General features: G+C 38.2%; 1 protein-coding gene across 1 annotated transcript in view; it reads right to left on the bottom strand.

The window, feature by feature from the left end:
• LOC133768088 (zinc finger protein 12-like) overlaps positions 1 to 20,552 on the bottom strand; it is a 111,216-nt gene that overhangs the window by 65,281 nt on the left and 25,383 nt on the right. Inside the window, exons 2-3 of the mRNA XM_062202497.1 lie at positions 890 to 997; positions 542 to 634 (exon numbers count right to left, since the gene is read on the bottom strand). Coding sequence (XP_062058481.1) covers positions 542 to 634; positions 890 to 997 — 201 coding nt within the window. The remainder of the gene's footprint in view (positions 1 to 541; positions 635 to 889; positions 998 to 20,552) is intronic.

Below are 20,552 nucleotides of genomic sequence, written 5' to 3'. Positions count from 1 at the left end.
AAATATTGGGGCTAGTGTTGTGGCACACCAGGATAGTTAAACTACTATCTACAGCACTAGAATTCCATATGTGTGCTGATTCAAACCTAGCTGTTTCATTTTTAATCCATATCCCAGTCAGTCGGCCTGGAAATGAAGCAGAGGACCTCCTAGGTTCTTGCATCCTTGTACCCAAGTTGGAGTCCCAGATGAAGACCCTGGAAACTGGTTTGGCTTTGCCTAAAGCCATTTATTGAAGACAATTGCAGAGTGAACCAGCAGATCTAAAGTCTCTTTCTCTCTCTCTCTCTCTCTCTCTCTCTCTCTCTCTCTCTCTCCTTGTTGTTTTCCTTTCAAATAATTATTTTTTAAAATGATCTCTAAGAATTGAAAACAAGAACATACATATGACATTATTTCTTGGAAACTGTAGAATGCTTATGTCTGATGCTTTACATCAGCTGTCCTCAGGGTGGAGATTTGAAAAAAAAATGTGCTAAGAACCCAGACAACATATATTGAGCTCTCTGCCAGCCTCACTGCTAAGTATTTGCTGACTTACCGGAAAAACATTGCTTTAAGTGTTTTCCCAAAGTCCATGGTTCTGTTCCTTGTTCCAACTTGACAATCACATCAGGTTTGGAAATGCAGTAACCTGTTTGTGGGAAATAATGTGGGACTTTAGAAAATCATTAACTTGAGGTGAGGTCTTTAAGGAAAAACACATTGCCCCAGGAGATGTGTCACAAATGGGCTAATTTGAATTGTTTCCTGGAGGGTAGATACTAACATTCCTAATCACCTCAAATCCTAGACCTTCCAAATGTAAACACTATAAAGTGTTCTTCATTTGTCAAATCAACAAAATGAGCAAAAGTATTCCACGTGGGCTTAAAAGAGATTCACTTACCCACAGACAGCAGGTTGCTGTAGGTCTCAAGCATCACCTCCCTGAACAGGGTTTTCTGATCATTGTCCATGACCTGCCATTCCTCCTGGGTAAATTCCACAACCAGATCTTCAAATGACACAAACACCTATGACAGAACATTTCTCCTCAGCTCTTAGTCACTAAACAGGCTGAGAGTACATTCTTCTGTGTATGTTTTATTCACATCTAGATGGATTCAGCTTACTTTGTAATCTATATAGCAACTAAGCAGAAAATATCTATATAAAGCAAATGCCAAGCTGTGACAAATCAGGATGCTTCAGTGTATTTTTTTCTTTGGCATTTTTTTACTATACACCATTATCTTGTATTTCATATTTTCCAGGTCTTTATTATAATATAAAGAACATAATTAATATAGGCCATACACACAATTTTAAGAATATAATGATACTTCTATTATGTCCCCTCATTTTTACTCCCTTTTATTTCTTTTTATGAGATGGCATGTTTTCAATTTACATTACAGTCAAGACCTTAATTCTCATATTAAGTAAAGAGTTCATCAACAAGGAAAAGGAACATAGTTTTTCAGGAATATAGGCAAGGGATACATATATAAATCAAATGAAAGTATATCAATTTCACTCATATACAACTTAGAACAATCACAGATCATTCAAACTGTATTATTATTCAATTTTATCACTCATTTGAAAAGATATAAAACAAAGTGAAAAAACTCCACTTGTGGCAATACTGATGAGCATATGATTTTTTCTTTATTTTTGTTTTCAGATTTTTTATATCATATGTAAGAGAACATGTAGTATTTTTCTTCCTGTGTCCATCATGTTTCTCTCAACAACTTGTCCTCCAGTTGCATCATTTTATATAAATTATAGAATTTTCATTCCTTACCCTCAGAATAGTATTCCATTGCATGCATATACTACATATTTTATTGATTCATTTGATATCAGGCACTTTGGTTCATTATATATCTTGGGTATTGCGAACAGTACTGGTATAAGATCGGTTGTGAAGTTAACACTTAGATACAATGTGGTCATGTCTTTTGGGCATATACCTAGTAGTTGGATTCCTGGATCATACAGCAAGTCTATTTTTAATATTTTAAAAAGTATACATACTATTTTCCACAATGACTGCACTAATTTACAATCCCTTCAACAAGGTATAGGTGTTCCACTTTTCCAGCACTGGTCTTTGTCTTTTCCATAATATCCATTCTGACATGGTTGACTTGCTATCTCATTGTGATATCAATTTTAATTTTCCTCGTGGCTATTGATGAGTATTTTTCCATATATTTTCTGGTCTTCTCTATTTCTTGTTTTGAGAATTGTCTATCGAGTTCCTTTGATCTTTTCGAAACTGAATTGGTGATTTTTATGTTGTAGAGATCACATGGAGATGAGATGACAAAACTGACACCTTGAACAACAAAGAGACCTTTCTGTGTCACAACATTTGATCATTTTTATGTACATCATATAAAGTTAAACCCAATGTCAAAAAGTGTCAAAAGTATAATTAGACTTCATTCTCATCTTATTTAGTATGAAATGATATACTAGGGGATAGGATTCCATTAATATGAGACACTCTGATGAAAGCAATAGAGATTAAGTGATTTGTGGGGTGGTATCAAATGATATGACACAATTATAACTGCAGACCACACTTGGAGTGAGGTCAATGCAATATTTAAAGATGTTAAAATTCAATGTTTTCGGCCGGCGCCGTGGCTCAATAGGCTAATCCTCCGCCTTGCGGCGCCGGCACACCGGGTTCTAGTCCCGGTCGGGGCACCGATCCTGTCCCAGTTGTCCCTCTTCCAGGCCAGCTTGGGCCCTGCACCCCATGGGAGACCAGGAGAAGCACCTGGCTCCTGCCATCGGATCAGCGCAGTGCGCTGGCCGCAGCATGCCTACCGTGGCGGCCATTGGAGGGTGAACCAATGGCAAAAAGGAAGAACTTTCTCTCTGTGTCTCTCTCTCACTGTCCACTCTGCCTGTCAAAAAAAAAAAACTCAGTTTTCCAGACCTAGTAAAACTAGCAATCCAATTATTCCAAGAATGCAATGCTACAAATCACAAGCTACAAAATGAAAAGTTAATATTGCCTCAAGAAATGTTGCCCTTTTTCCAAATCTCTTGAGTTTTCTGTCTCCTTATTTAAGATTTATTAATTTAAAAGCCTTATTTAGGAGAAGAGAAGATGGCGGAATAGGAAGGGAGCACACTGATAGTCCGGGGGGAGAGACAGTTTAATAAAAGTGGAGATACTGCAGGGTCAAGGAAGAGTAGGGGAAGAAACAGCAGAGGAAACACTTCCGGAACTAGTGATTCACAGTGGACCTGCGTGGAGAGCGTGGGAGCCCAAGTTTGGGACACCAGCGGCAGACTCAACACACCAGCGCTGGAACGCGAGGTGAGCCGAACCTCAATAGCCCAAGACACCAGCAGGCAAGCGGGAAGAGGAGGCTAGAGGGAACGAGGCTTGAAACTCCGTGGGGAAAAATTCACCAGGCTAACTAGAAGAGAGAGAGAGGAAAAAAAGAAGTGACCGATACAGACACAAGTTTCCTTCTCTCCGCTCACCTCTAAAAGGCGAGCAAGACAGAGCAGGCACCATTTTGACATATGTCATAAGCAGGGTAACCTCAGGTCTGCACCGGCCCTGAGCCTAGCAGAAAAACCTCACTCTGGGGAGAGGGGTGAAATAATAGGAGATTAGGATCTCACTTGGCAACCCAGTGGGAGACTGCAGGAGAATTGGAGCCCACACTGAGGGCAGCAGAGATTCCCGGTGTGGTCCTTGGGAAAGAGCTTCCCATCTCTGGCTCCTGTGGGTATATCATTTGCCTGCTAACTACCTCCAATTACGTTCAGCTGTGCGGAATTACTTCCCTTTTGAATCAAAAAAGAAAGAAACAGAGATTTACCACGCCTAACCTGGGAGTGTCATCTTTGACATACCCTCAACCCTGAGGAACCAAACAGAGCTCTCAGGCCACACTCATCACAAGCCTCTAAGGCTCCACCAAAAGCAGACAGTCCACTTAATATAGAGCCATAGTGTAACAAGAAAAAACACCACAGTGAAGAAACCAAATATCTCCAACATGCCATACAACAAACGCAAAAACCAAGCTAACAAGAACAATGAAGACACTATGACGCCCCCAAATGAAAAAGACACCCCAATTCAAGATTATGAAGATGATGAGATCAAAGAAATGCAAGAAGCGGATCTCAAAAAATTGATAAGAACATTAAGAACTTCTCAGAAACAAATACTTGAACTACAGAAATTCTTAATGGACAGGATAGAAAATCTCTCTCGTGAAAGTGAAATATTAAGGAGGAATCAAAATGAAATGAAACAACTAGTGGAACAAGAAACTCTGATAGTGACGAGAAATCAGAAGAATTCAATAGATCAAATGACAAACACATTAGAGAGCCTTAAAAACAGAATGGGTGAAGCAGAAGAGAGAATATCAGACTTAGAAGACAGCAAACAGGAAAGGAAACAGGCAAACCAAAGAAAAGAAGAAGAAATTAGAAATCTAAAAAATATTGTCAGGAATCTACAGGATACTATTAAAAAACCCAACATTTGGGTTCTAGGAGTTCCTGACGGCATGGAGAGGGAGAAAGGATTAGAAGGCATTTTCAGTGAGATACTAGCAGAAAATTTCCCAGGTTTGGAGAAGGACAGAGACATCCTAGTACAGAAAGCTTATAAAACACCTAATAAATATGACTAAAAGAGATCCTCACCACGACATGTTGTAATCAAACTCACCACAGTGAAACATAAAGAAAAGATCCTAAAATGTGCAAGAGAAAAACGTCAGATTACTCTTAGAGGATCTCCAATTAGATTCACAGCAGACTTCTCATCAGAAACCCTACAAGCAAGGAGGAAATGGCGAGACATAGCCCAGGTACTAAGAGAGAAAAACTGCCAGCCCAGAATATTATATCCTGCAAAGCTCTCATTTGTGAATGAAGGTGAAATTAAGACTTTTCATAGCAAACAGAAACTGAAAGCATTCGTTGCCACTCATCCTGCCCTGCAAAAGATGCTTAAAGATGTGTTACACACAGAAACACAGAAACACGGTCACCAATATGAAAGAAGGTAAAGGAAGGAAACCTCACAGCAAAAGATCACAGGAAGCTCAATTTCTCTTTGACATAGAATTAAACTCTGATGCTCTGCCAATGCAATGTGTTAAAGTAATCGATTATGTTCTCTTGATGTCTGTTAAATTCTAATTGTTCAAAAACAGCTGAATTTTTATTAAGAGCTATGGGTTATTTAAATATGTGCTTATTTTCAAAGATTTGAATAATCACCTTATAACAATGATCAAATTTGGTCTATGTTATGTCATGATTTTAAGGAATCTTATTTCAACCAAATATTTTGGATTTTGAGCCTTCTTGGCATTCTTGACAGGCATTCAAACAATCAAAGTTTCAAGCAATCTGGTCTCTAAAATTTCCAGTAAATCCTGGACTTTGGTTTTTCCAGTTTGGGCCAAACTGAAAAAATCGAAGGACCCATGTCTCTCATCTTATAGAGACACCAACTAATCAGGCTATTTGGATTATATTAGAAGTACTGTCAAGATGTGACGTGGTACCAAACTTTAAGTTTCTATAATGGAAAATGCTATTAATACAAATGTTTGAGAATTAAAAAGTCTAATGATCTTGTGTTACTAGACATGATAGTTATCTTAATGAGAAAGCCCCAGAGGCCTAAAGGGTTAAATACTTGTAAAATCCTACAGGTGCTTTCAAAAATACTGTGAAGTAAGCAAGTGCCTCTTGTTGGTTGATGAGTTTATAATTTTAAACATGGCGACTTAAAAAATTTTGTCATCCACAGTTATATATGATTTGCTGCTCATAAAACTAAAGCGTTGTTGGTTCTGAGTTTAGCTGTCCTCCTATAGGTTCCTATGGACTTTTTCCAGCCACTTCTATTGTAGTCAGTACTTTGGGATGGCTCTGTAAACAGATGAAGCCAATAATGTATTAACAGTACCAACTGAGAGACAGTATGGTTAACTGAGGTTACTAAAAACAAAAAGCAATTCAAATCAATTGGCAATCTACAAAAAGAGTTAAAGATTTTAAAAGCTATTATTAAAATTGCTATATTGGTCTATCATGCTATGTTCTATGTGTGTACATATTGTATGTCCACATGGGGAAATTTTATTAAGAGTTTTATTTTAAATGGCTTATAGATAAGATTGTCCATAAATTTAAGCTGCTAAAATCAATCAAAGATACATTTTAATTCGTGTGACCTGAATCTGTGTATCATATGTTTTAAACTTGTTGGTAGAAAGAAACTAAAAACATTTTAGATGGTTGTGCTTAAGTTTACTGGCTAAACAAACTACACCATGTTAGATATTTAAGAGGTGTTTCCAAATACATGATTCTTAAAATTTATAGAAGGCATTGGACCTTCTGGTAAATGTTTTCTTAAGTTGTTATCTAATGGTTGAAACGGTTTGCTAAGTATTCATGTAATATTGCTATTGTCAGCAAGCGATCTAGGACTTGCTCCCTCATTTCTCTATTCTAAGCCCAACTTGATCTTTCATTTCTCTATTCTCTTCAAGGTAGAAAACTAATTCTATTATGAAGGAATCTGTAGGATGCGCAATTTAATCCTCAGAACTTATAAAAGAGATGACTAACATTTTTCTGTAATAGCATAGACAAAATAAGAACTTAAATAATAATCTCATAGCTAGATTCACTTTGCCATCTGTGAAGTATACAGTAAGTAGAAAAAACCTCCCTTTCAGACCAAAGGGAAAGAAAGTTTTAAAGTGAGAATATAACTTTCCTCATGGGCATTGTCTACCTTAGAAAAACTACTACAGAACATGCCTGTGACTATAGACTTGTAGTTCAGGCCACCGAAGATTAGAGATGGGACACGGGCAATCCCTTGACTTGCATCCTCTGGTCTGCTTTAACACAAACCAGGAGGAAAAGAAAGCTAGGCATCAGAAGCAATGGGTGGCAGGCCTATTAATGGCTGTTCTGTACAGTGATCTTCCCTCAAGGAGACCCAACAGGCCAGTCCACTGCAGTGGCTTTCAATGTGGTAAGCCTGGGCTTCAGCAGAAGTCAGCTTGTGAAGAGCCCTGGCAGCTCTGCCAAGAGTTGGATCACTGCAAATGGACCTGCCCTGGAGTCGAAGGATGCCCAGGTCAGAGCCACAGATCTTATTGGCTCTAAGCTGAAAAGCCCTACACTCAGCCCAACTTCCAAAGTGACCACTGCAGCTGAGGGGATGGTCAAGTAGGGTCAGCAACATTGCAGGCAGAACTGTAAATTTCTTGTTAGAGATGCCCCCTGCCTTTACCTGGCCAGCTCTCCTCCAAGGCCAGCCAAGTAATGAAAGTCAACAGAGTGCCTTCCCCTAGGAGGTTCACACCTCCCTTAGGATATACCCCATGTGAAGAGATAGATAGGTCTGTGCCTCTTAACTTACAAGGCCTAAAGCCCACCAGATTATTATCAAGCCCCTTCTGTCAGGTTCTATTTGCCTCTCAATCAGAAAACTTAATTGTAGCTTAGACAGCACCTTTCTTAGCTCCTCTAATAATGACTCTGTCCTTTGTTCTAGACCCTGTCTAGCACACTTGGGCCTCATTCCTTCGTAATCATAACCTCTACTCTACCACCAATGGCTCTACTCCCAACCTGTGTGTTCTGATGGTCCTCTTCCCCACTTCATGCTCTATAATATTTCAAACCTGGTAAATGGCACTCTTAGGATCATTGGTTACTATCCTCACTCTGTCTTTTATGACCTTGTCTAAATATGATCAGAGTCGGCAAACTTGGAAGGCTTCCATAGCCTTGGCAACTTATGATGACAGCCTAGGGTGGTTACTGGCGCCATACACTAGAGTGTCAATTTGTTGGGTCAACAACAGGAGTCACTGTGCACTTGCTCCTCATGTGGGATCTCTGTCCTTAATGTGCTGTGCATTGTGATTTAATGCTATAACTAGTACTCAAACAGTATGTTTCACTTTGTGTTTCTATGTGGGTGCAAACTGTTGAAATCTTTATACTAAATTGATCTTCTGTATATAAAGAGAATTGAAAATGAATCTTGATGCAAATGGAAGGGGAGAGGGAGCGGGAGAGGGGAGGGTTGCGGGTGGGAGGGAAGTTATGGGAGGGGGAAGCCATTGTAATCCATAAGCTGTACACTGGAAATTTATATTCATTAAATAAAAGTTAAAAAAAATAAAATAAAACAAAAACAAAGCCGGGGCATCACAATACCAGATTTCAAGACACGCTTCAAGGAAGTTATAATCAAAGTAGTCTAGTACTGGTAGAAAAAAAAAAAGATGGATAGACCAAATGAACAACAACAACAACACCAGAAATCATTCCAAGCATCTACAACCAACTTATTTTCGACCAAGGGGCATAAACACATCTCTGGAGCAAGGACATTCTCTTCAGCAAATGGTGCTGGGAAAACTGGATTTCCACATGAAAAAATATGAAGCAAGACTCCTACTTTACACTGTTCACAAAAATCCATTCAAAATAAATGAATACATAAATCTATGAACTGATAACATCACATTATTAGAGAACATTGAGGAAACTCTGCAAGACAATTGGCTCAGGCAAAGAATTTTTTAACTTTTATTTAATGAATATAAATTTCCAAAGTACAGCTTATGGATTACAATGGCTTCCCCTCCCATTACTTCCCTCCCACCCGCAACCCTCCCCTCTCCCGCTCCCTCTCCCCTTCCATTCACATCAAGATTCATTTTCAATTTTCAATTCCCTTTATATACAGAAGATCAGTTTAGTATATATTAAGTAAAGATTAGGGAGATTACTGATGCCATAAACAAGAGTGTCAAATTGTTAAATCAATAACAGGGGTCATTGTGTACTTATGTCTCATGTGGGATCTGTCCTTAATGTGTTGTCCGATGTGAAGTAATGCTATAACTAGTACTAAAACAGTATTTTTACACTTTGTGTTTCTGTGTGAGTGCAAACTGATGAAATCTTTACTTAGTATATACTGAATCGATCTTCTGTATATAAAGATAATTGAAAATGAAAAAAAACTTGGTGTTAAATTGGAAATTGCAGGGAAATTAATCAATTTTTAAAAAAATATCATGTAGGATCACTGTCATTAATGTGCTGTACATTGTTCTTTAAGGCAAAGAATTCTTGGAAAAGAAATTAGAGGCACTAGCAATCAAAGCCATAATTAACAAATGGGAATACATGAAATGGAGAAGCGTTGTACTGCAGAAAAAGCACTCAGGAAAGTGAAGAGGCAACTGATATAATGGGAGAAATTATTTGCAAATTATAAAACTAATAAAAAATTTATAACCAGAATATATAAAGAGATCAAGAAACTCCACAACAATAAAACAACCTAGTGAAGAAGTGGACCAAGGATTTAAATACAAATTTTTCAAAATAGGAAATCCAAATGTCCAAGAGACAAATGAAAAAATGTCCAGAATCACTACCCATCAGGGAAATGCAAATTAAAACCATAGTGAGGGGGGGCGGAGCCAAGATGGCGGATAGTGAGGATGTGCACCTTAGTTTGGGAAAATAAAGTTTCATAAAAGTGGAATTACTGTAGCCTCAGGAAAAGACTCAAGAAAAAAACTGCAGAGGAAACGCTTCCGGATCTTGTGGATGTGACACAGAGGACTTAACAGGGAGCCCACCGCGTGGAAAACCAACCGAGACAAGCCGAGCGACGGGAGAGGAGCCAGAGCCACAGAATCTCGCCAGCGCGGGAACCGAGGAGGGTAAGGCAAAGACCTCAGAAACCCGAGACACTGGGGGGTGGGGAACAGAGGCCTCTCCCTTCACTCACCAAGCAAAACAAAGAGCACCGCGATTTTACATATGTAAAGCGCAGCCAAACTCAGTAACTTTAGCGAAACTGGAGAACACATTGAGGGCTGCATAAACTCTGTGTGTGGTCCCAGGGGTAGATCAAACGAATACTCACAGAGGCCAGATTTCAACTACCCTCAACTCCACTCCCAACTGAGTCAAAAAAAAAAAAAAAGAGAAAGCGAGCCAGCAAGGAGCAAGGGAGTGAGCAATCTGGGACGCTCTTTGCACAGCCTTAAACCTGAAGAGTTTACCTGAAGCATAGCTCTCTGGCCACACCCATCACAGCCCCTAAGGCTCCAACAAAGCAGACAGCTCACTTAGAGGAATAGTATAACGAGAAAAAAAACACCACAGCAAAAAAAAAAAAAAAAAAAAAAAAAAAAACACCATAAATTATCTCCAACATGCCAAGCAACAAACATAGAAGCCGAGGTAACAAGAGCAAGGAAGACACTATGATGCCCCCAAGTGAACAAGGCACGCCAATGCAAGATTATGAAGATGAAGACATAGAGGGAATGCAAGAAGCAGATCTCAAAAAATTGATAAGAACATTAAGAAGTTCTCAAAAACAAATTCTTGAACTACAGAAATCCTTAATGGACAAGATAGAAAATCTCTCCCGTGAAAATGAAATATTAAGGAGGAATCAAAATGAAATGAAACAACTAGTAGAACAGGAAACTAAGATAGTGACAAAAAACCACAATGAAATGAAGAACTCAATAGATCAAATGACAAACACATTAGAGAGCCTTAAAAACAGAATGGGTGAAGCAGAAGAGAGAATATCGGAATTAGAAGACAGCGAACAGGAAAGGAAACAGTCACATCAAAGAAAAGAAGAAGAAATCAGAAATCTAAAAAATACTGTCAGGAATCTAGAGGATACTATTAAAAAACCCAACATTCGGGTTCTAGGAGTTCCTGAAGGCATGGAAAGGGAGAAAGGATTATAAGGACTTTTTAGTGAGATACTAGCAGAAAATTTCCCAGGTTTGGAGAAGGACAGAGACATCCTAGTACAGGAAGCTCATAGAACCCCTAATAAACATGATCAAAAGAGATCCTCACCACGACACGTCATAATCTAACTCACCACAGTGAAACACAAAGAAAAGATCCTAAAATGTGCAAGAGAGAAACGCCAGATTACTCTCAGAGGATCTCCAATTAGACTTACAGCTGACTTCTCATCAGAAACCCTACAAGCCAGGAGAGAATGGCGAGATATAGCCCAGGTGCTAAGAGAGAAAAACTGCCAGCCCACAATATTATATCCTGCAAAGCTCTCATTTGTGAATGAAGGTGAAATAAAGACCTTTCACAGCAAACAGAAATTGAAAGAATTTGTCGCCACTCGTCCAGCCCTGCAAAAGATGCTTAAAGATGTATTACATACAGAAAAACAGAAACACGGTCACCAATATGAAAGAAGGTAAAGGAAGGAAACCTCACAGCAAAAGATCACAGGAATCTCAAACCAGATATTAGAAAATATCTTTGGCAAATGACAGGGCAAAGTTACTCCTTCACAATAGTCACATTGAATGTTAATGGCTTGAACTGCCCAGTTAAAAGACACCGATTGGCTGATTGGGTTAAGGAACAAAACCCATCCTTTTGCTGCTTACAAGAAACATCATCTTTCCAACAATGATCCATACAGACTGAAAGTGAAAGGCTGGAAAAAGATATACCATGCCAACAGAAATGAAAAAAGAGCGGGCGTAGCCATCTTAATATCAGACAACATAAACTTTACCACAAAAACTGTCAGGAGAGACAAAGAAGAGCACTAGTTAATGATTAAGGGATCCATTCAACAGGAAGATATAACGATTATCAATGTATGTTCACCTAATCACAGGGCACCAGCTTATTTAAAAGACTTGTTAAGGGACTTAAAGGGAGACTTAGACCCCAATACAATAGTACTGGGGGACTTCAATACTCCACTCTCAGAGATAGACAGATCAACAGGACAGAAGATCAACAAGGAGACAGTAGATTTAAATGACACTATAGCCCAAATGGATCGAACAGATATCTACAGAACATTTCATCCTACATCTAAGGACTTTACATTCTTCTCAGCAGTACATGGAACCTTCTCTAGGATTGACCACATACTAGGCCATAAAGCAAGTCTCAGCAAATTCAAGAGAATTAGAATCATACCATGCAACTTCTCAGACCACAAAGGAATGAAATTGGAAATTAGCAACTCAGGAATCACCAGAGCACGTGCAAACACATGGAGATTGAACAACATGCTCCTGAATGAACAATGGGTCATAGAAGAAATTAAAAGAGAAATCAAAAATTTTATGGAAGTAAATGAGGATAACAGCACAACATACCAAAACCTATGGGATACAACAAAAGCAGTGTTAAGAGGAAAGTTTATATCAATAGGTGCCTACATCAAGAAATTGGAGAGGCACCAAATAGATGAGCTTTCAAGTCATCTCAAAGATCTAGAAAATCTGCAGCAAACCAAACCCAAACCCAGTAGAAGAAGGGAAATAATTAAAATCAAAGAATAAATCAACAGGATTGAATCCAAAAAAACATTACAAAAAATCAGCCAAACGGGGAGCTGGTTTTTTGAAAAAATAAACAAAATTGACACCCCATTGGCCCAACTAACTAAAAAAAGAAGAGAAAAGACCCAAATCAATAGGATCAGAGATGAAAAAGGAAACATAACAACAGACACCACAGAAATAAAAAGAATCATCAGAAATTACTACAAGGACTTGTATGCCAGCAAACAGGGAAATCTATCAGAAATGGACAGATTCTTGGACACATACAACCTACCTAAATTGAGTCAGGAAGACATAGAAAACCTAAACAGACCCATAACTGACGCAGAAATTGAAACAGTAATAAAGGCCCTCCCAACAAAGAAAAGCCCAGGACCAGATGGATTCACTGCTGAGTTCTCCCAGACATTTAGAGAAGAACTAACTCCAATTCTTCTCAAACTATTCAGAGCAATCGAAAAAGAGGGAATCCTCCCAAAATCTTTCTATGAAGCCAGCATCACCTTAATTCCTAAGCCGGAAAAGATGCACCATTGAAAGAGAATTACAGACCAATATCCCTGATGAACATAGACGCAAAAATCCTCAATAAAATTCTGGCCAATAGAATGCAACAACACATCAGAAAGATCATCCACCCAGACCAAGTGGGATTTATCCCTGGTATGCAAGGATGGTTCAACGTCCGCAAAACAATCAACGTAATACACTACATTAACAGACTGCAGGAGAAAAACCATATGATTCTCTCAATAGACGCAGAGAAAGCATTTGATAAAATACAACACCCTTTCATGATGAAAACTCTAAGCAAACTGGGTATGGAAGGAACATTCCTCAATACAATCAAAGCAATATATGAAAAACCCACGGCCAACATCCTATTGAATGGGGAAAAGTTGGAAGCATATCTGCTGAGATCTGGTACCAGACAGGGATGCCCACTCCCACCACTGCTATTCAATATAGTTCTGGAAGTCTTAGCCAGAGCTATTAGGCAAGAAAAAAAATTAAAGGGATACAAATTGGGAAGGAAGAACTCAAACTATCCCTCTTTGCAGATGATATGATTCTTTATTTAGGGGACCCAAAGAACACTACTAAGAGACTACTGGAACTCATCGAAGAGTTTGGCAAAGTAGCAGGATATAAAATCAATCCACAAAAATCAAGAGCCTTTGTATACACAGGCAATGCCACGGCTGAGGAAGAACTTCTAAGATCAATCCCATTCACAATAGCTACAAAAACAATCAAATACCTTGGAATAAACTTAACCAAGGACGTTAAAGATCTCTACGATGAAAACTACAAAACCTTACAGAAAGAAATAGAAGAGGAAACCAAAAAATGGAGAAATCTTCCATGCTCATGGATTGGAAGAATCATCATCATCAAAATGTCTGTTCTACCAAAAGCAATTTATACATTCAATGCAATACCAATCAAGATACCAAAGACATTCTTCTCGGATCTGGAAAAAATAATGCTGAAATTCATATGGAGACACAGAAGACCTCGAATAGCCAAAGCAATCTTGTACAACAAAAACAAAGCCGGAGGCATCATAATCCCAGATTTCAGGGCATACTACAGGGCAGTTGTCATCAAAACAGCATGGTACTGATACAGAAACAGATGGATAGACCAATCGAACAGAATAGAAACAACAGAAATCAATCCAAACATCTACAGTCAAGTTATATTTGAACAAAGATCCAAATCTAATTCCTGGAATAAGGACAGCCTATTCAATAAATGGTGCTGGGAAAATTGGATTTCCATGTGCAGAAGCTTGAAGCAAGACCCATACCTTTCACCTTACACAAAAATTCACTCAACGTGGATTAAAGACCTAAATCTACGACCCGAAACCATCAAATTATTAGAGAGCATTGGAGAAACCCTGCCAGACATAGGTACAGGCAAAGACTTCTTGGAAAAGACCCCAGGAGCACAGGCAGTCAAAACCAAAATTAACATTTGGGATTGCATCAAATTGAGAAGTTTCTGTACTGCAAAAGAAACAGTCAGGAAAGTGAAGAGGCAACCGACAGAATGGGAAAAAATATTTGCAAACTATACTACAGATAAAGGGTTGATAACCAGAATCTACAAAGAAATCAAGAAAATCCACAACAACAGAACAAACAACCCACTGAAGAGATGGGCCAAGGACCTCAATAGTCATTTTTCAAAAGAGGAAATCCAAATGGCCAACAGACACATGAAAAAATGTTCAAGATCACTAGCAATCAGGGAAATGCAAATCAAAACCACAATGAGGTTTCACCTCATCCCGGTGAGAATGGCTCACATCCAGAAATCTACCAACAACAGATGCTGGAGAGGATGTGGGGAAAAAGGGACACTAACCCACTGTTGGTGGGAATGCAAACTGATAAAGCCACTATGGAAGTCAGTCTGGAGATTCCTCAGAAACCTGAACATAACCCTACCATACAACCCAGCCATCCCATTCCTTGGAATTTACCCAAAGGAAATTAATTTGGCTAATAAAAAAGCCATCTGCACATTAATGTTTATTGCAGCTCAATTCACAATAGCTAAGACCTGGAACCAACCCAAATGCCCATCAACAGTAGACTGGATAAAGAAATTATGGGACATGTACTCCATAGAATACTATACAGCAGTAAGGAACAATGACACCCAGTCATTTGCAACAAGATGGAGGGTTCTGGAAAGCATCATGCTGAGTGAATTAAGCCAGTCCCAAAGAGAAAAATATCATTTGTTTTCCCTAATCGGTGACAACTGAGCACCAAAGGGGAAACCTGTTGAAGTGAAATGGACACTATAAGAAACAATGACCTGATCAGCTCTTGTCCTGACTCTAGATGTACAATGTAATACTTTATCCTTTTTAGTATTTGTTGTTGTTGTTGTTGTTCTAGTACTAGTGGTTGAACTCTGTAATTAACACACAATTAACTTAGGTGTTTAAATTTTAACTGAAAAGTGATCCCTGTTAAATTTCAGAGTGGAAAAAGAGAGGGAGGAGATGCACAGTTTGGGAGATGCACAATCAGTCTTGCCCCAAATGATGGAGTTAGTAATGTGCCAGGGGATTCCAATACAATCCCATCAAGGTGGCATGTACCAATGCCATCTCACTAGTCCAAGTGATCAATTTCAGTTCACATTCGATGGCTCTGGTAGGTCAAAGAAACAAAGGGATCACACAAACAAGACAAGTGTCTGCTAATACTAACTGATAGAATCAAAAAGGGAGAGAAAGATCCAGCATGGGAAGTGGGATACACAGCAGACTCATAGAATGGCAGATGTCCTAAACAACACTCTGGCCTCAGAATCAGCCCTTAAGGCATTCAGATCTGGCTGAAGAGCCCATGAGAGCATTGTAGGCATGGAAAGCCAAGATACCATGGAAAAGAAAAAAAGAAGAAGACCTAAATGAAAGATCTCTGTTAGTGAGATCCCAGTGGAAAGAACGGGGCCATCAAAGAAGGAGGTACCTTTCTCTGAAGGGAGGAGAGAACTTCCACTTTGACTATGACCCTATCGGAATAAGATCAAAGTCAGCGAACCCTAAAGGCTTCCATAGCCCTGGCAACTCATGACTAGAGCCTAGGGAGATTACTGACGCCATGAACAGGAGTGTCAAATTGTTAAGTCAGCAACAGGAGTCACTTTGTACTTACATCCCATGTGGGATCTGTCCTTAATGTGTTGTCTAATGTGCAGTGATGCTATAACTAGTACTGAAACAGTATTTTTACACTTTGTGTTTCTGCGTGGGTACAAACTGATGAGATCTTTACTAATTATATACTGAATCGATCTCCTGTATATAAAGATAATTGGAAATGAAAAAAAACAACCTGGTGTTAAATTGGAAATGGCATAGAAAATTAATTAATTTTTTAAAAAATATTATGTAGGATCTCTGCCTTTAATGTGCTGTACACTCTTATTTAATGCTATAACTAGTACTCCAACAGTATTTTTTTTCACTTTGTGTTGCTATATGGGTGCAAACTGTTGAAATCGTTACCTAATTTATACTAAACTGATCTTCTGTATATAAAGAGAATTGAAAATGAATCATGATGTGATTGGAAGGGGAGAGGGAGCGGAAAAGGGGAGGGTTGTGGGTGGGAGGGATGTTTTGGGAAGGGGAAGCCATTGTAGCCCATGAGCTGTACTTTGGAAATTTATATTCATTAAATAAAAGTTTAATAAAAAAAAAACCATAGTGAGGGGGCCAGCACTGTGGCACATTGGGTTAAAGCCCTGGCCTGTAGTGCAGGCATCCCATATGGGCACTGGTTCTACTCCTGGCTGCTCCTCTTCCAATCCAGCTCTCTGCTGTTGCCTGGGAAAGCAGTAGAATATAACCAAAGTCTTTGGGCCCCTGCACCCATGTGGGAGACTCTGAAGAAACTCCTGGCTCCTGGATTCGGATCGGCACAGCTCCAGCCATTGCAGCCATCTGGGAAGTGAACTAGCAGATGGAAGACCTCTCTCTCTGTCTCTACCTCTCTATATAACTCTGTCTTTCAAATAAATAAAACAAGTCAAATAAGTGTTTAAAAAAAACACAGTGAGGTTTCACGTCACCCCAGTTAGAACAACTTTCATACAGAAATCAACAAACAACAAATGCTGATGAGAATGTGAGACAAAAGGTGGGAAAGTAAACTGGTAAAACCACTATGAAAGACAGTTTGGAGATACCTCAGAAATCTGAATATAGACCTACCATATGACCCAACCATTTCACTCCTGGAATTTTACCCAATGAAAATAAAATCAGCTAATAAAAAATCTTATCTGCACCTCGATGTTCATTAAAGTTGCATTCACAATAGCTAAGACATGGAATTGACCTAAATGCCCTTCAACTAAAGACTGGATAAGGAAATTATAGGATATTTACTCTATTGAATACTACACAATGGTAAACTACAATGAAATCTAGTCATTTGCAACAAAATGTGTGAATCTGGAAAACATACTTAGTGAAATAATCCAGTCCCAAAGTAACAAATACCACATGTTCTCCCTAATCTGTGATAATTAATAGAGCACCTAAAAGGAAATCTGTAAAAGTGAAATTGACACTTTGAGAAGCAATGACTTGAACAGCCCTGGTTTTGACTGTTGAGGAACAGTTAATTTTTTTTCTCTAATTCATATTGTTTGTTGAACTCTTTTCTTAACATAAAGTTAATCATATGTGTATAAAATCGATTGCAAATAGATCTCATTAAACATAATATTGAGAATAACACAGGAAGGAGGAACATTATAACTGTGAAGCTCTATTGTTCTGCATACTTTCCTACAAATTACTTCTAAGGGTACAGTTTAAAATCTTAGCATGGGACCCCAAATCCCAATTAAGATGGCATTTTACCACACAGTTTATTTGTTAAAGTGACCATATTAAGTGTTAAAGTGATAATATAGATAGGATTATATGTTAAATGAATCAATTAAATAAGATCAAATATCCAGAAATAATAATAGAATTAAAAAGGAGGGAATATTCCAAAGTGGGAAGAAGTACACAGAGCAGAGACATAGAATGAGAATCACTTTATTTTTTTTAACTTTTATTTAATGAATATAAATTTCCAGTGTACAGTTTATGGATTACAATGGCTTCCTCCTCCCATAACTTCCCTCCCACCCACAACGCTCCCCTATCCTGCTCCCTCTCCCTTTCCATTCACATCAAGATTCATTTGCAATTCTCTTTATATACAGAAGATCAATTTAGTATAAAGGAGAATCACTTTAAATAACACTCTGTCCTCAGAATCAGCCCATAAGGCATTCTGGTCGGGCTGAAGGCCCATGAGAGTAATTCAGGCATGGAAAGCCAAGACGATGTGGTAAAAAAATGTTCTACATGAAGGATCTCTGTAAAAAAGACCCAAGTGGAATGAAGTGGCCATAAAAAAAGGATGCACTTTTCTCTGACAAGAGGAGATTACTTCCACCTTGCTTGTGGACTTGTCTAGATGCTGACACAGATTGTGAATACAAAAATCTTCCATAGCCTAGGCAACTCATTACAAGAGTTTTGGGTGATCACTGATATTATACATAAGAGTGTTATTTGTTATAACAACAGGAGTCACTGTGTACATACTCCCATGCGAGACTTCTGTCAACAATGCATTGTATTATAAGAATTAACTGTAAAAATAGCTCTCAGTTTGTGTGGGGTTTTTTTGTGTGTGTACAAATTGTTGAAATATGTAATTTGTGTAAGTTGGTCTTCTATGTATAAATTTAAATGAAAATGGAACCTAAAGGAGAATGGAACTCGGAATGGGCAAGGGAGGAGGAGTGGGGTGGGAGTAGAGGAGACAGGGTGGTAGAGTGGGAAGAATCACTATATTCCTAAAGCTGTACTGATGAAATTTGTACTCAATAAATAAAATGTTTCTTTGAGATAAAAAAAAGAAACAAGAAGAATGATTTGTATGTTTCCTAGATAATAAGCTTCGCTCTCAGGATGAAATACATGATGCAAAAGAATTCATCTTCAACCACACACTAACCAAGTGGAACTCTGGTGGTTAAATCTTAGGGTGATAAACTCATATTTGAAACATGTGTTAAAGGATAAACTCAAATGTGGGAACATGCTTTTATGATGATTACTATTTCCTTTACCTTTGTTTTAAGTTCTGATAATTATATTGTACTTCTAAGCACACATCTACTTGTTACAGATGCATGCATAGAATATGGAGAAAAGAAAAAATGATGTTATTCTACTTGAAGAACTTAAACGAGAAGCTAATATTCCTATGGCAACTTAATCCATCAAAAGTTATTTGCTGTTACCTAATATAATAATTAGTGTGCCATCCATGGGTCATATTCCAGAGTTAAGAAAACTACTATAGTATATATACTGGAATAATACGATTAGTCTTAAGGTGGGTGCATTTCAAATTCATTGCACAGACAAAAGTTCCAATCTCTGGGAATTAGTTCAAAACTCTTGAAATCCATCTGTCCACATATTCATCTGATGATCTAACAAATCCAGCTCAGCATCATGGACTTTGTGAGTCCTCATATCTTTTCCTAGACATTGATCATTCTGATTATCACACACCTCTGCCAATAGCAGTTGTTCCTACTGGGAATAAATATATGGATTCCATGGTGAACTCCAATATGAGAAAAACAGAAGTTAGAGTCATTAATTTGTATTAAATACAGAAGATTATATATAGTCCATGTGGTATAAAAAAGGGGAGTGATGATCAAAGAGTGAGTCTAGCTAATTAAGTCATCCTCAAGGATTATGAACTGAATTTAGTATTTTATTTTTAAATACTTACTTATTTGAAAGTCAGAGAAATGAATAGAAAGGAAAGACAGAAACAGAGACAGACAGATGAATTATGTTTTGGCTCTCTTCCTAAAAGGCTCAAGTAAACAAATCTGGATGAGGAAAAGAGCCAGAAGCAAGTAATCATATCTACATCTGCTCTATGGGCACATACCAAAGCATTGGGTGATGTTCCATTTCCTTCCCAGGTAGATTAATAGACTAGACACAAAGTGACACTACAATATGGGATGCCAACATTGCAAGCACTGGCCAAACCCATTGCAAAACAATGTCTGCTACAAACACTAGTCATTTCAGAGCCATCATGAAAAATATTTAGTCATATACCCCTGGTGTCTCATCAAGCTGTCGTGTATTAATTCATCTCATAATTTTATTGTTTAAAAAGACAAACAATATATTCCTGTATGCGTTAGATAGTATCATTATATATGAAAAAAGAAACCAAAAAGATACAAATTAGAAAGTGGGAATCCAGACTACTCCTATTTGCAGATGGCATGATTCTCTATATAGGGAAACCAAAATAATCCACTAAGAGACTACTGGAATTCATAAAAGAGTATGGTAATAATCTTATAGCTAGATTTACTTCACCATCAGCGAAGTAAACAGTAAGTAGAAAAAACCTCCCTTTCAGACAAAAGGGAAAGAAAGTTTTAAAGTGAGAATATAATTTTCCTCATGGGCATTGTCTACCTTAGAAAAACTACTACAGAACATGCCTGTGACTATAGACTTGTAGTTCAGGCCACCGAAGATTAGAGATG

Source organism: Lepus europaeus, chromosome 10, assembly GCF_033115175.1.
Source record: "Lepus europaeus isolate LE1 chromosome 10, mLepTim1.pri, whole genome shotgun sequence".
NCBI lineage: Eukaryota > Metazoa > Chordata > Mammalia > Lagomorpha > Leporidae > Lepus > Lepus europaeus.
This window is presented reverse-complemented; position numbering and strand designations above follow the sequence as displayed.